Consider the following 15,621-nt stretch of genomic DNA (forward strand, 5'->3'; position numbering starts at 1 on the left):
TTTAAAGCCAGTGATATACCTAAATTAGCAAGAAGAATTGATAAGTATTCAAGTAATTTCCAGAAATGTAGAAAAGACACTCTCACTAACTACCTCCTTCTCCTTGTACTTCCATAGAAAAAACAAAACCAAACCAAAAACCAACCCTGGAAACACACCTTCCTCTCTCTCCATGACCACAAACACAGTTACAGCAGCACCAGAACTGACTAGAGAATAAAAGGAAATAGAAACAAAACAAAACAAAAAGCAAAACCCAGAAGCGCCACATGGAAGGAAAGGAAGGATAAACTATGTTTGTTAAACAACTGCCCCAGACTCCCAGTTCTAAACTGAGCAAAACTCACAAAGCAGAATATGCACAGAAATTGTGGAAATTAATTGATTGAGAGATTAAAAGCTTTTCTAAGTGTCAAGAAACCTTGAGGTCACAAGCAAGAGAGTATTACTCAAAGGCAATTGGGGAGAGGATCAAGCTACTTACAAGCTCCTGGCACACAGGAGGTACTTAATAAATGATAACTATCATGAGTGGCTAAGGTCTAGCTCAAATATTCCTCTTTTGTGACTAGTCAGGCAGAGCTACTGAACTCCTTCTTCGGTGTCCTCCGGCTGGTACCACAGCCTTTACTGTATGTCATCTATAGGTAGGTCTGTTCCCACTCTGAAGCAGGGAACTTCTGAAAGGTAAGGGTCATATTATACACTTCTCTGGAATTGGGACATTGTAGGCAGCAAACCTTTATTGACAGGAACTATCATACGTAGCATAAATTTCTCTCAATAAGAATAATTTGTGACCAGAAAGGAGTGGAGAACCTGATGAAGATCGTGTCTGTAAGTGTCATTCATTCTTTGACATTTCTCATACTGCTTGTTCTGCTTAATACTATCTTTTCTTCGAAGACCAGCGGAGAGCAAGTTTCCCAGAGCAAATTGCACCAAATGATGGTGCATATGGAGATATGGGACAGCGTGACATTTGTGTTCTGATTGTGTTTCTCACTTCTTACTTTGAAATAAACTAACAGAAATGTTTCAAAACTAGTAGAGTTCTCTTCACCCATGATACCTTAGAAATACACCAGCCACTTATTTTGTAGAATGGTCTTTTATTTTGGGTTTGCAGGCCTAGGTTTGACTCTTAGCTCTGACTTACTATCTGTGTAGCCAAGGGCAAGTTAACCTCTTTGAGACTCGTTTCTTCATCTCTATATGGGAATCAGAACACTGACTTTATGAGGCTGTTTTTAAAATTAAATGAGGTAATATGAAAATTCCTAGGATGTAAGGCCATATGAAGAATGCTAACTCTGTTCTTCCTGTCCAACCTTTCAACTATTTGATAGTTTTCTTCTCTTTTTTGTTAAAATATAGCGTAGTGGTTATGAATCGGGCTGCTAACCTCAGGGCTAGCAGTTAGAAACTAGCAGCTGTTCCGTGGGAGAAAGATGAGGCTTTCTGCTCCCATAAGGATTACAGCTTCAGAAACCCTATGCAGGGTCACTATGAGTCAGAAGCACTCCACGGCACCCACCGCCCCTATATTTTAATGCCTTCTTTTGCAGATAAAAGCATATATAATTCTGTGTTCGACTGATGAGTCAATGTCATTACTATTAATAGCCATTTTTGAAGGTCTGTGCCTAGCTTTGTCCTTCCTCAACTGCCCCTCTCACTGCCAGTACAACAGCTGACAAGGGCTTCCTACAGAGCCCTGGTGGCAACATGGGTTAGCGTTGTGCTGCTAACCTTGGGGTAAGCAGTTCAAACCCACCAGCCATTCTGCAGGAGAAAAATGAGACTGTCTATTCCCATAAAGATCTACAGTCTTGGAAACCCTCTAAGGATTGCTCTTAGAATCAACTCGATAACAGAGGATCTAGTTTTATAAGGTCTTCATAATCCCCTTTCTGATGTGTTGGGATTCATTTATTGACTCATACATTTAATCATGGACACAGTGAATCTATTAAGCACTAGACCCTGTGTTAGGATCTTGAGATAGTGAAATGTTAGCTCCAGTCCTCCTTGACTTTCCCACTAGCAGGGGAAATGGACATGTAAGTAGCTGATTATAATTCAAAACAATCACTTCTATGCAAAGTATAAGCATGGAGATGCCTAGGAGCACAAAGATAGATTAGTTAATCTGGATCTTAGGAGAGGGTCAAGGTTGGGACAGTTTCATGAATAAGGTGTCATGTTACCTGAGTTACAGTCTGTACAATGTGTAGGAATTAACCAGGTGAGCAGGGAAAATGAGAAAAGCATGGTATGTAGAAAGAGCTATTAGAACTTAGTACTGAATGAAGTCAACCGGTTCTGAGGCAAAATCTCCTGTGTTGTTGCTGCAGAGTGAGAACAATTTTGCACCAAAGACCTCAGGGGCTCAGAAACTTCACCAGGAAATCTCTGGCCTCTGGTTTTGGAGACTATCTTTGCCAAACCTAAACCTTCGATTATTAAAGCTTACCTCTCTCAACATCTGTGAGCTGAAGTAAAATTTAAGGCTACAACTGGCTGCTTGTTCCTATTTTTAAAGTATAACAGGTTGTCCCTTTCTGACAGAGGAGTTTCTCACCTTTTTTTTTTTAATCTCTATGACTATTGAAATGCCCTTTTAAAAACCCTTTTGACTGAGGTGGCAACAGTTCCTTTCCCTTCCTCAGCGCACTCAGTTTCTGTGGCCTTCGAGTTTGGCTTTGGGTTCAACTGATTCCAAAGCCCCAGTCTAACAACCATGTAAATTTATAAACCATGGCAAGTGCTATCAGCTTAGTATGCATTCAATATTGGAATTTAGGAGAATCCAACATAAAATTTTCAAACAATTCAGAGGCTCCTCTGCTAGGGAATATTTTTACCATCCTGATCATCTTCGTTTCTTTTCATCTGGAGAGTAAATACATGGAATTCTTTTAACTTTTTCCTGCAGGGACTATTTCTCAAACCGTAACTGCTTCTAACTCAAAGCAATAATGTCACATACCGTGAACTGGTGTATCAGGAGGTCCATTAAGAAGGTAATCTTGTTACTAAACAGAACATCAGCGCAGTTTTCCGAACAGTTATTGCAGGTGAGGTTGTAAACATTGATTGCACTGCAGAGAGACCTAATAGAAGGAGAAAAACACCATTTAGAAAACGTGAGTAACCCTTCTCCAAAGCTTTAAAAATATATAAAATGAATAGCATAAAAGCAGCAGGCATGGGATGGAAGTCATTCTAAAAAACCAAGCCCCAAACTATTAGGTGTAAGGCTAATCAACTAGACAAAACAACAACTGATATTTTCCATTGAAAGCCCAGAGAACATTCATTAGTACCTCTTAACCATACTGAACCGCTGCAGCCGCACACCCTGAAAACATTTTTACGTCTATATGATGATTTCTTAATAATCTAAGATTAGATATTATTACTCAGGAACTTTGGACTCCTCATGTGGTGCTGTAGGATCAGAACTGGGCAGCAAACCACATGATCGGCTGTTCAAATCCATCAGCTCCTCCTCAGACACCCCATACATGGCAACATGGCGGCACTTAATGATAACACCCAGGAACTCTAGAAATCTTTGAATAATACCTGGAAAAATGGGATCTGTCAAAGGTGCCAGATCTCCTGATTCAGGATAAGGGCATCACAGAAAGAAGGGTGTACCCATGAGGATGAATTGTAGGCTTTGACTGGGAGCCAAATACACCCAAAAACCCAACCCGTTGCTTTTTGACCCTGTAGAACAGAGTGGAACTACCTCATAGTGTTTCCAAGACTTTTTAAAGTTTTTATTGTCAATTGAGTGATAGTTTACAATCCCCTCTGTGCATCATCATTCAACAGTATTTGCTTCTATTCCCTCTGGAGTTTTTTTTGGTGGTGGGGAGGGGTGTACACAAAGCACTCAGGAATATATAATCATTTAAATGACCAAAGGAAACATTCTGCAAACCTCCAAGGCTGTAATCTTTAAAGAAGAGCCTACTGTCTCATCTTTCTTCTGTAGAGCGGCTGGTGGGCTTGAACCTTTGACTATTTGCTTAGCAAGTACGTGCTTTTACCACTAAAACAGCAGGGGTCACTCCTGGGGGACACTCATCCAGTGCTATGGAGTGATTCCAACTCACAGTGACTCTGTGGGACACAGTGGAATTGCTCCGAGGGTTTCCGAGGTTGTCCACCTTTAATGGTGCTGACTGCCTCATCTTTCTCCCATGGAGCAGCCGGTGGGTCTGAATTGCTGGCCTTTTGGTTAGTAGCCCAAAGCTTAACCCACTATGCTGCCAGGCTCTCTCCTGGGAGATAAGACCTGCAAAATCTGGAAAGCCAATCACACTCTGCCTAGTCACACACACCCAGAGTGCCTGGGCGGATGAGGCTATCTTTCCTAGAGGATATCTTTCCAGAAAGACAAATTGGTCTTTCTGGGCCAAGACAAGACAGTTTACAGTCAAATCAATCAGAGACATGTTTTTCTCTATGGGATAAAGAAGAATGCTCTTCAACCGTCCAAAGAAAGTTCTGGAGCTATAAGCTCAGTGGACATTCTCCTGGGTGCTTTGAAGACTGTGATTAAAATCTGGTTTAATTCTCCCACTTAAGGCTCGTGCACAAATGTTCTGAATCAGACGCTTACAACCAAGCCTCTAGAAAAAAACAGTTGTTAGAATGTGATCACTGGACCAACAGTATCAAAGCTCCTTTTCCTCTAGGATCCCAGGATCAAAACCAAATCCTACTGTTGTTGAGTCAATTATGACTCAGTGACCCTATAGACAGACCAGAACTTCCCCAGAAGGCTTCCAAGGCTGCGGATCTTTATAGAAGCACACTGTTACACCTTTCTTCCACAGGGCAGCTGGTGGGTTTGAACTGCTGATGTTTCAGTTAACAGTTCAGTGTTTTAACCACTGAGCCACCAGGGCCCCCCTCTCTATGATAGAGGTTTGATATTGTGACTAAGCCTTAGGATTATCTGTAAAACAAAACAAAACAAAATGCCAAACCCAAGCCATTGGCGGTGAGTCTCTTCAGTGACTCTCATAGTGACTCTCACTGGGGTCTGAGAATCACTTGTTCATCTTTAAAAATACAGTGAAACCTGTGAGTGCTGGAACTTGATGGTGGTGGTGGTGTTATGAGCCATGGAGTTGGTTTCAACTCATAGCGACCCTGTATAGGATTTCCAAGGAGCAGCTGGTGAGTTTGAACTGCTGACTCTGTGAGCCACAGTCTAGTGCGGATCCTACAGTGCCACACCACAAGTCCATGGAACTCGATGGGAATGACGTATTGTTCTGGATGATAAAAGTATTCTACCTTGGAAAGGACAAAGTCATGATTGAGTCTGTCTTCTCTGACAGGTTCTGCCTTTCACAGGGCTCACTGAATATACTTGCCTGAGTTGTTCTCCTATCAATATCATTGGGAGATGGGGTGGGCCGCAGACATCTGCATGTTTCAAAAGCGTTATGGGTGATTCTGATGTGCAACCAGAGTTGAGAAACACAGGTCTAAGAACCACCATGTAAATATTCACTCAGTCAACAAACATCTAAGTGCCTATGATGCTCCTTGAGTGTGGTGGTTCCATACAATAAGCACACAGTCCACAGTTTGGGCCCACCACTACTCTGTGGGAGAAAGAGGAGGCCTTTTGCTTCTGCAATGATTTAAAGTCTCAGAAACCTTACACAGGGTCGCTATGAGTAGGAACCGACTCAACAGCATGTAACAACAATAAATGATACTATTTGGATCCACAATCAATGCTCACTGAAGCAGCAGTCAAAAAATCAAACGATGTATTGCATTGGGCAAATCTGCTGCAAATGATCTCTTTAAAGTGAAGTGTTAAAGCTCAGAGATGCAGGGAAGAAATGATGCATCTGAATTATGGTATTTATTGATGAAGAATATTCAAAATACCATGGATTGCTAGAAGAACAAATCTTGGAAGAAGTACTGCCAGAATCCTCCTTAGAATCAAGGTTGGTGAGACTTTGCCTCACGTACTTTGCACATGTTATCAGGAGGGACCAGTCCCTGGACAAGGACAGAATGTTTGGTAAAGGAGAGGGTTTGAGCAAACAAAAGACAACCCACTACAAGACGGACGGACACAGTAGCAGCAACACAGGGCTTAAACCTGCCAACAACTGTGAGGCTGGCACAGGACTGGGCAGCGTTTTGTTCTGTTGTGCACAGGGTTGCTATATGGTGGAGCTGACATGATGGCACCTAACAACAACCACATGATGCTCCAGACACCGTGCTTGATAGATAACATAGACAGGTTGGCTGTCCCCATGGAACTGATGCTCTAGTGGGATAGAAACGGTGACAGTAGTTTCTGTTGTACTTGTAATCATCTGGTTGACTGCTTCATATAACTTACAGGTTCCTAAAAACTAGGAACCCTTGGAAGCAGCCGTCAAGAAATCAAACAACATATTGCATTAGGCAAATCTGCTGCACAAGACCTCTTGAAAGTGTTCAGGAGCACAGCTAGGCTTGAGGACTAAGGTGTACCATACCCAAGCCATGGTGTTTTCAAAAACCTCACATGCATGTGAAAGTTGAACAGTGAATAAGGAAGACTGTAGAAGAATTGATGCCTTTGAGTTATGGTGTTAGAAGAGAATATTAAAAGTACCATGGACTGACAGAAAAACAAACAAACAAAAAGGTGTGCTGGGAGAAGTACAGCCAGAACGCTCTTTAGAATGGCCAGACTTTGTCTCTCATACTTCAGACATATTATCAAGAGGGACCAGTCCTTGGAGGAGGACATCATTCTTGGTAAGGTAGAGGGTTAGCAAAAAAAGGGAAGATGCCCCCCTCCCCAATGAGATGGACTGGCACAGTAGCAGCAGCAATGGGCTCAAGTGTAACAGTGATTGTGAAGTTGGCACAGGACCTGGCAGTGTTTCAATCTGTCACGTATAAGATTGCTACGAGTCGGAACCAACCTGACGGCACTGAACAACAACAAAAACTAGGACCCTGTAGGATTCCTGGCATGGTGCAGCAGGATAAGCCCTTGACTGCTAACCATAAGGTCAGCATTTCAAACCCACCAGCCACTCCTTGGAAAGTCTATATGGGGTCGCTATGAGTCAGAGTTGACTTGAGGGCACTTGCCAACAACAACAGACACTAGGCACAGTGGAACACATTGGTTAGGAGGACAGACACTGAAATAACCCACCTTGGTTAAAATCACCCTTCTGCTACTTAGGATTTATGCAAGTTACTAAGCTAACATCTTAGCATTAATTTTGTCACATACAAAACTGGGATGGTAATGAATGAATGACATATGGTTGTCACGAGAATTAAATGCGATAACAGATGTACTTAAGACACTGCCTGGTACACAGCTAAGTATTTAATAAATGGTAGCTATTATTAAAGTTATTAGTCTTATTATTCTTGTTATGTATAAGGTACAACTGAAATGGTAATAAATTGAATCAAATCAAGGCATGCCATGGATGTATTTGCTTCTAGAATAATAAAATGCAGTGCTACCAACTTTTTTCATGGTTGCTGTTGTTGTTAAGTGCCGTCGAGCTGATTTTGACCCATAGTGACCCTGTACAGGGTTTCTGAGGAGCAGCTAGATTTCATTGTAGTCTATTATAAATGATGAAACTATTCTAAGCTGGAGGGAGCCAGGAGGCGCTCTGCTGTCCCTGACCAAATCTCCCGATGTGCTGTACAGAAAAACCCTGGTCCACAAATAACCCATGAGAGGCTCTATCTAGCTAATCCTGCACAAATGCAAATCAGCACCATTTTACCTATTTGTTAACATGTCTAGAATTTTGAAAAGAATGCTTTTCTTTTGAATTTTAAAAACATGTACTTTTATGATCATAAAATTAAAGAGAATTGTAAAAAATTGAGAAAACAAACACTACTAAGCAGTAGTAAAAAAGTATCAAGAGATCATTTGGTATTTGTACTTCCAGTCATTTTTCTATTCATACAATACTTAGGAGGGGGCTACAAAACATTTGTGGAAGAACAGAATTAAATGGTAATGGATTTTTTTCCATACTGGTATACTGAAAGACACATAGATTAATGGAAAAGAATTCAGAATCCAAAAGTAAATCCATCCACCTACAGTCAGCTGATCTTTGACAAACGGCCAAAACCCATTACATGGGGAAGAGATAGTCTCTTTAATAAATGGTGCTGGCAAAACTGGATATTTATCTGCAAAAGAATGAAACAAGACCCATAACTTACACTATACACAAAAATGAACTCACTGGATCACAGGCCTAAATGTAAAACACAGAACTATACAGAACATCAATGAAAAAACACGAACAAGTTTAGGAGCTCTGATACATGGTATAAATACACTGAAAACATAACTAAATGGCTGGGACATCTTAAAAATTAAGAAACTTAGGTGCATCAAAATATTTCACCAAAAGCATAAAAAGTGAACCTACAGACTGGAAAACAAAGTTTTGGTAATGATATATCAGTCAAAGGACTAATCTCTAAAATTTAGAGAAATTTTTAACACTTCAAGAAGAAAAAGACAAATAATCCAATTAAAAATGGGCAGAGGATATGAACAGACACCTCACCAAAGATGACATATAGGTGACCAACAAACATATGAAGAAATGGTTGTGATTATTAGCCACTGTTATTGTTGTTGTTAAGTGCATTGAGTTGGTTCCGATTCATAATGACCCTGTATAGGCTTTCCGAGGAGCTGCTGGTAGCTTTGAACCACCAACCTTGCAGTTCAAATCAACTTACAGTCTGGTAATTTTTCTACAATGTGGTATTATCTCACCCCATATTAACAGTAAAATTTAAAAAAACAACAACAAATGTTAGTGAGGGTGTAGAGAGACTAGAACCCTCCTACATTGCTGGTGGGATTGTAAAATGGTGCAACCACTATAAAAAATGAAATGACACTTCTTCAAAAACTTGGAAACAGAAATACCATATGACCCAGCAATCCTTCCACTTAGTCTATATCCTAGAGAAGTAAGAGCCATGACACAAAAAGATCTATGCACACCCATGTTCATCGTCGTCGTATTCACAACTGCAAAAAGATGGACTCAAACTAAATGCCCATTATAGCAAATATAGTCATAAATGTGGTGGAGTATGTAAGGGCAAACTTATGAATGCTTCTTACACATAACCAAACACCTTGAGGGAATGAGTTGCTGAGCCTGGGGCTCAGGAGCATAGTCTTAGGGGATACCATGGTCAACTGGCATAACACAGTCCACAAAGACAATGTTTTACATCCTACTTTGGTGAGTAGCAACTGGGATCTTGAAAGCTCATGAGCTGCCATGAGAGACTCAAGGTGAAAGTACTGGTCTCTCCCTGTCTTTAGGAAAGAAGAGTGATGAAAAGTGAAGAGAATTGGAATCAGTTAGCCCAACAGACTAATGGAACCCATGAACTCAGTCTCTAGGAACCTGAGACCAGAGGAACTATTTGGTGCCCAGCTACTATTATCAACTGCTCCGAAAGGGAGCACATTAGAAGGTCCTGAAGAGAATAGGAAAAAATGTGAAACAAAACTCAAAATCATGAGCAATTCCAGGTTTACTGGTTAGACAGAAACTAGCAGAACCCCAAAGACCATGGCCCATGGATACCCTTGGGGTCTGGAAGTTATCTCACTCCCGTGGCTCAATTTTCAGTCAAGCAGTACGTTCTTAGTAGACAACAACACTGGTGTGTGTGTGTGTGTGTGTGTGTGTGTGTGTGGGCACACCACAGAATGGTCAACCATCTGAGATCAAGAGGGCAGCACTGACTGAAAGGCAACGTTCAGAAGAGTTGGGAAAAATGAACAATGGAAACAAACAGCCCAGGGAGGAGGAAGTGGAATAAGTCATGTTACACGGAGGGGACTGCAATCAGTGAGCTGAAACAAAGTGCATGACCTGATGGTCTGCTCTGTAACTCTTCACTTAGTACACACCAACAGAACGAAAAAAAGAGAAGGGGATTTTTCCACGAACTTTTGAAGCCTCCTCTATGACATTTTAAGGTTCTCCTGAAATACTGATATGCAGCCTTTTAAAAAAGCAGAATATTTTCATGAAACAAAAATTTACTCGTAAGCTTCAACCATAGAATGGATAAATCAGAGTTGGTTTGGCTGAAGCACAGATGGGGGATCCTGGATCCTACAGCGACGCTTCCTCTCAAAGCCCTGTAGGATTCCTAAAAAGGCAAGTATCTCTGGATACAGTGAAAATATTGAACAGTTAACATTTAAGCTGGTAATTTTTGGAAAATGTGATGCTATGCATAGTACAACATGCAAAACAAAAGGGGGTACATGTCTGTTAAGTGCCATCGAGTCGGTTCTAACTCCTAGTGACCCTGTATAGGGTTTCTGAGGAGCAGCTGATGGGTTTGAATTACTGACCCTGAAGTTCAAACTCACCTTGTGGTCCAGTTCACTATCCTGCAGTGCCATACCAGGGCTCCTAGTATGTCTACCTGTCACTCAATTCCTCACCTTAGAAGCCACCATGGTTACTGGTTTAATATCCTTCCAGAGATGTACATGTGAGCATTTGTTGTTGTTGTTTTTCCTACAAAAATACCTCATATGAGATTTAGAGGCTGCAAATAAATGAAGGCCATCTGCTTGTGGCTCTTGGCTGTTAACTACTATTAAGGAAGGTTTGGAAATGTGAGGCTTTTCTACAGCAGTATTAGCCTTCAAGTCCTAGCTTCCTTCATGTGCAGAAGCTATGGCTAAACCATGGTACTTGACTTGCTTTCCCAATCTCTGGACTACAGTGTCAGGTACTCACTTCGAATTCCTAGGTTTAAGAGAGCTGGGTGTGGATGGCAGTAAAGTCTTCATTCCTTCCACACTCCAGTTGGCTTTAGCGCCTCCAGTGGTTCTGTTTGGTATTGCTTTTGGAATCAACCTGGAGAAGTCTATAATCTGCTCCTTCGCCTACCCAACAATGTTGTAAGCATCGAATGTCTTAGTCTGTATTCCTTTTGTGCTTAAAATACTAAAAGTGATATAAATACTGTATGACTTTTTTACTATATGATTTTTAAAAAGCAAACACTCCCTTATTTATTGCTTTTAATTCTCAATGTTATTAATAATGCTGTTGGTAGCAAGCAGGGTTCTTAGTTGCAAACTGCAGGTCAAATCTCCAGTTGATTGAAGCAGAAAGGGAATTAACTGAAAGACGTCTGGATTTACCACACAGCTGGGAAAATGCAGAAATAAAAGTGGGACCACCAGGAACACCCCCCAAATCACATCACAGACCTGGTCTGATGAAAAAAAACCCTGTGGGCACCAAATGCCATGGCTTGAGTTCTGATACTGTGACTCTGGACGCCGGATGCAGCTGCCATCAACAGTCACTAGAATAGTTTAGGATGTCCCTGCTTTTTTCCTTCATTAGTTTCAGAGCCAAAGTCTGGACTGAGTATAATTAAACCTACATCACATGCCTGCATCCTAGACACAATGAAGACTGGAAAAGCAAATACTTGGCCATCTCAAGGTCTATAGTGGGAGGGCCTGCCTCATATGCTGGGGACCCCCAAACACAGGATGGTGATTGAGATACAGGTCAACTCTATCGTCTGCTCTATGTTCACAACAGCCATGCTGAACAAATCATTCTGTACAACTCTGTCTGCTTCCTTAGGATAAATTTCCAGTAATGATAATTTGGGTCAAAGGATATGAACATTTTTAAGGCTTTTGATATATACATTGTCAAATTCAAATTGCCCTCCAGGAAAAAAAAAAAATTAAACCAATTATTCTCTCAGAAAGCGCTTTTCCATGCTTTTATCAACACTAGATAATCTCATTTAGAAAATCTTTATATCAATTTGACAGCTGAAAACAGTATTTTTAAAAGGCAGCATTTCTTTCTAGTGTTATCATACACTTTTGCATGTGTTCACTGGCCATATATATTATTTTCTTGAATTATAATTGTGTCCTTTACCTATTTTTCTATTGGGGTGTCTTTTTCTTAATAATAAATAAGGTTCGTTTCCAATCATAAAGATGTTAACCTTTTGACCCTGTTTGCACACAGCTTACTAGTTATCTAACCTTTTTTAAAGTGGTACACTAATAGCCTTAAGTTTAAACCCACAATATAAAAATAATTTGGGGATAAAGTACAACTTTATTTTCCAGAATAAAGTTGTTATATATGTTGTCTTTGGAGTTCTGGTGGGGCGCTGTGGGTTAATGCTTGGAACTGCAAAGTCGGTTTGAAGTGCCAAGTCAGCGGTTCAAGCTCAGGAGCTGCTCCTCGGAAACCCTATACAGGATCGTTATGGTTCAGAACCGACTCGACTTAACACTTAAAAACAACAACAATAATGTAGTATTTGGAGCCCTGAAGTGGCGCTGTAGGATAAGCACTGGAATGGTAAACACAAGGTCAGCAGTTCACACTTACCAGTCGCTCCTTGGAAACTCTACACAGGGTTGCTATGAATTGGAACTGACTTGTCGGCACACGAAAACAACAACAAATGTAGCATATAGTCTACAAGTATAAACACATCTTTTGGTTGTCTTCTTTTTAAGGACAATTTTATTGAAAAATTTCATCTTTTTCTTAACAATTTATAAGGATTTTCTCAGATTATAGTTATAACAAAGGGCTAATACATATTGCAAACATTCTCCTACTTTACCACTTGCCTTTCATTTGTTTATGCTATTTTTAGGGCAATCATTTTTCATCGTTTGAAAACATATAGCAAAATATTTGCCTACTCAACATTTTTACATTGTTGTTAAGTGCTGTCAAGTTGAATCCGACTCATAGCGACCCTATAGGCAGTTTCTGAAGAGTGGCTGGTGAGTTTGAACCATGGACTGATCATTTTCATCATGCCCTGCAACCATCATCACTATTTCCAACTTTTCCATCACCCCTTAACAGAATCTCTGTGCTCCCAATAACTCCCTCTTTACCCCTCAGTCCCACATCTGTTCTTAGTAACCACGAAGACACTTTGGTATCTATATACTTGCTTATTCTCAATTTTCATGTAAATGGGTCATACTTGTCTTTTTTTTTTTTTTAATGACTTTCTTACTTTACCCAGCATAATGTTTTCAAAAGGTCATCCATGTTCAGCATGTATTAAGACTTCATTTCTCTTAATGGCTGAGTATAGGATGTTTTAAATGTAACCTAATGATTTTGTGGTGTGGCTTTCTTTTTATACTTTAGAAGTTCTTTCTCCTTATAAGATGAGGTAACTATTCTGTTCTCGTAAAGATTTACAGCGTCAGAAACCCTATACAGGGTTTGAGTCGCTATGAGTTGGAACCGACGCCACAGTGCACGACCACCACCACCATTTTCCTTTTGATCGCCATTTCTATTCTGACCTGTATTTTCTGAGGTTTTGTTTCTTAATTTCTATTTTCCATACTACTCAGTGTAACTTCTACAACTTGTCTCAAACCTTTTGTGAACTACCATAAGATATAAATAAATATAGGAATTATAAAGCAAACATATGGAATGAGATTTTTCCATAATGTGCTCTTATTTACATGAAAGAAAACTCATTTACTGTTAAAAGTATGGAATGTGCATCTATTAATCTTAGGTTCACAAAACTCTCCCAAGAAACTTTCTCAAAGAAACTACTTTCTGATGAGAAGAAAAAGGGGAGTGGGGGTGGGAGGAGGCACAGAAAAAATCTCAGGGTCAGGAAAAACTTGTCCACTTGGTAAAACTTGTTTGAAAGACAACCTCTATTTGAAGAGCACCTGTCTTAGAAAGATCACTTCTTTGAACCCAGCCTGGGTGGTCTGCCCCAGCAGCTTTCCCTGTAATTTAAAACTCAAATGACTGGAAGCACTTTGAAACATCAAACAGAAAACCTCAGATTTTAAAAGTATCTTCTGAGAAGACACTGAAGTCTCACTGCCCATGCTGTCAAAAGTACACTGTGGTTTCAGTTTGAGATAAAGTCTTTTTGCCTAAAACATTCATGAGTTCATGAGTAATTCGTGTAACAGTAAGGCTTCTCAATGAAAATATTTCCTTGGGGGAAAAATGGAGGAGAAAAAAGGCATCAGAAAACTGAGCCTTTTGGTAACAATTATGGGATGATATTTACCAAATATGAAGATATTTACAAAAAGGACAGTACAAGAATACATATGTTGAACACATCTATGAAGTAGTTGAACAGAAAAGCCCCAGGTGTTTACAGCCTTGGAGAGTTTGGTCATACCCTCAGAAAGCACATAATTTATATATATTTGTATAATTTACTATGGTAAACTTTGAAAAATACTACCACTTATCAAAATCTATGTCTTGTATCAGTGTCAAGAGAGCCACCATTGAAAAACAGCTGCCATAGACAATCTCACAACATGTGCACAGGGAAGGAGTGAAACGGCCTGAAGTTCCCCAAGAGCCCAGTCTGTGCCACCAAGTAGGGGCGAGTACTAGCATTATAGAAACACAGTTACAAAGAGAAAGTTGGACATTTCATCAAAATCATTTACTATCTTGGTTCTCATATCAGAGATTGTCCCGATGTGGGTAACACAGAAAAGAGACAGACTTACAAAACACAGAGGACAGAGATTTAGCAAATGATGTAAAATTAGTTTGAGGAAAGATGACAATCTAGACTGAATGAGAACATCCAGATCTGGAGTTTTACCACTTACTTAGTTAGGCAAAGAGGAAGTGGATGTTAAATCCAGAGCTCTAATGTATGTTATAATTTAACAAATGCTTTCATATTGCATTATTGCTGTTGTTAGTGACCCTGTACAGTTTCTGAGGAGCAGCTGGTGAGTTTGAACCACTGACTTTGTGGTTCCGTGCTTACCCTACAGTGCCATACCAGTACTCTACTCTATAGCAAGACTAAGTTACTTCTGGGCAAGGTTATTTCAGTGTGCAGCACAAAACTGACCTCATGGTAGATGCTCGCTGTAGGGACCCATGTCTTCTTTGTTTTAAGCAGAATAGACGAGAATGTGCTACTGTGGATTATCTGAATACATTAATGAACCACTTTCTCTATTATTCTACTTATCACTTGTTTGAATTTGATCAGGAACATTTATTCTCATCCAATTCAGGCTTATTCTCAGTACCAAAGAAATGTCTAATTTTTCATAGCCATCAGGAATAAATTTCAGTCCCAGGAGGAAAAAAAAAAAAAGCAAAGAATCCAAATGTTTTGAAGTGAATTTATTAAGGAAATTATTTTAGAAACTGAATATTAAATTATGACTGAATTGCCTTAAGCTTTTCATTCTTAGAAATTTTGGGAGAAGGCATAATTTAATTTACTGATACTGTGTAAAAGAGCTAAATCATTAGGGTATTAAATAATTGTTAATTCAGCCATTGTTTATTGGCCATCTACTTATGTCCTGCGGGAGAAAAGAGGCGGCTTTCTGCTCTCCTTAAGATTTACAGCTTTGGAAACCCTATGCAGGGTTGCTGTGAGTCAGAGCCGACTCCACGGTACATCACCACCAAACCACTTATACCCAGGTCCTATTCTAAGTGTGGTAGGCCAACAAATTAAAATATCAGTTAATAG

General features: G+C 40.0%; 1 protein-coding gene across 1 annotated transcript in view; it reads right to left on the bottom strand.

The window, feature by feature from the left end:
- The window catches only part of SCAPER (S-phase cyclin A-associated protein in the ER), a 466,531-nt gene that overhangs the window by 135,360 nt on the left and 315,550 nt on the right, over nucleotides 1-15,621 (bottom strand). Inside the window, exon 24 of the mRNA XM_006866457.1 lies at nucleotides 2,993-3,116. Coding sequence (XP_006866519.1) covers nucleotides 2,993-3,116 — 124 coding nt within the window. The remainder of the gene's footprint in view (nucleotides 1-2,992; nucleotides 3,117-15,621) is intronic.

The sequence above is a fragment of the Chrysochloris asiatica genome, unplaced genomic scaffold (assembly GCF_000296735.1).
Source record: "Chrysochloris asiatica unplaced genomic scaffold, ChrAsi1.0 scaffold00092, whole genome shotgun sequence".
Lineage (NCBI taxonomy): Eukaryota > Metazoa > Chordata > Mammalia > Afrosoricida > Chrysochloridae > Chrysochloris > Chrysochloris asiatica.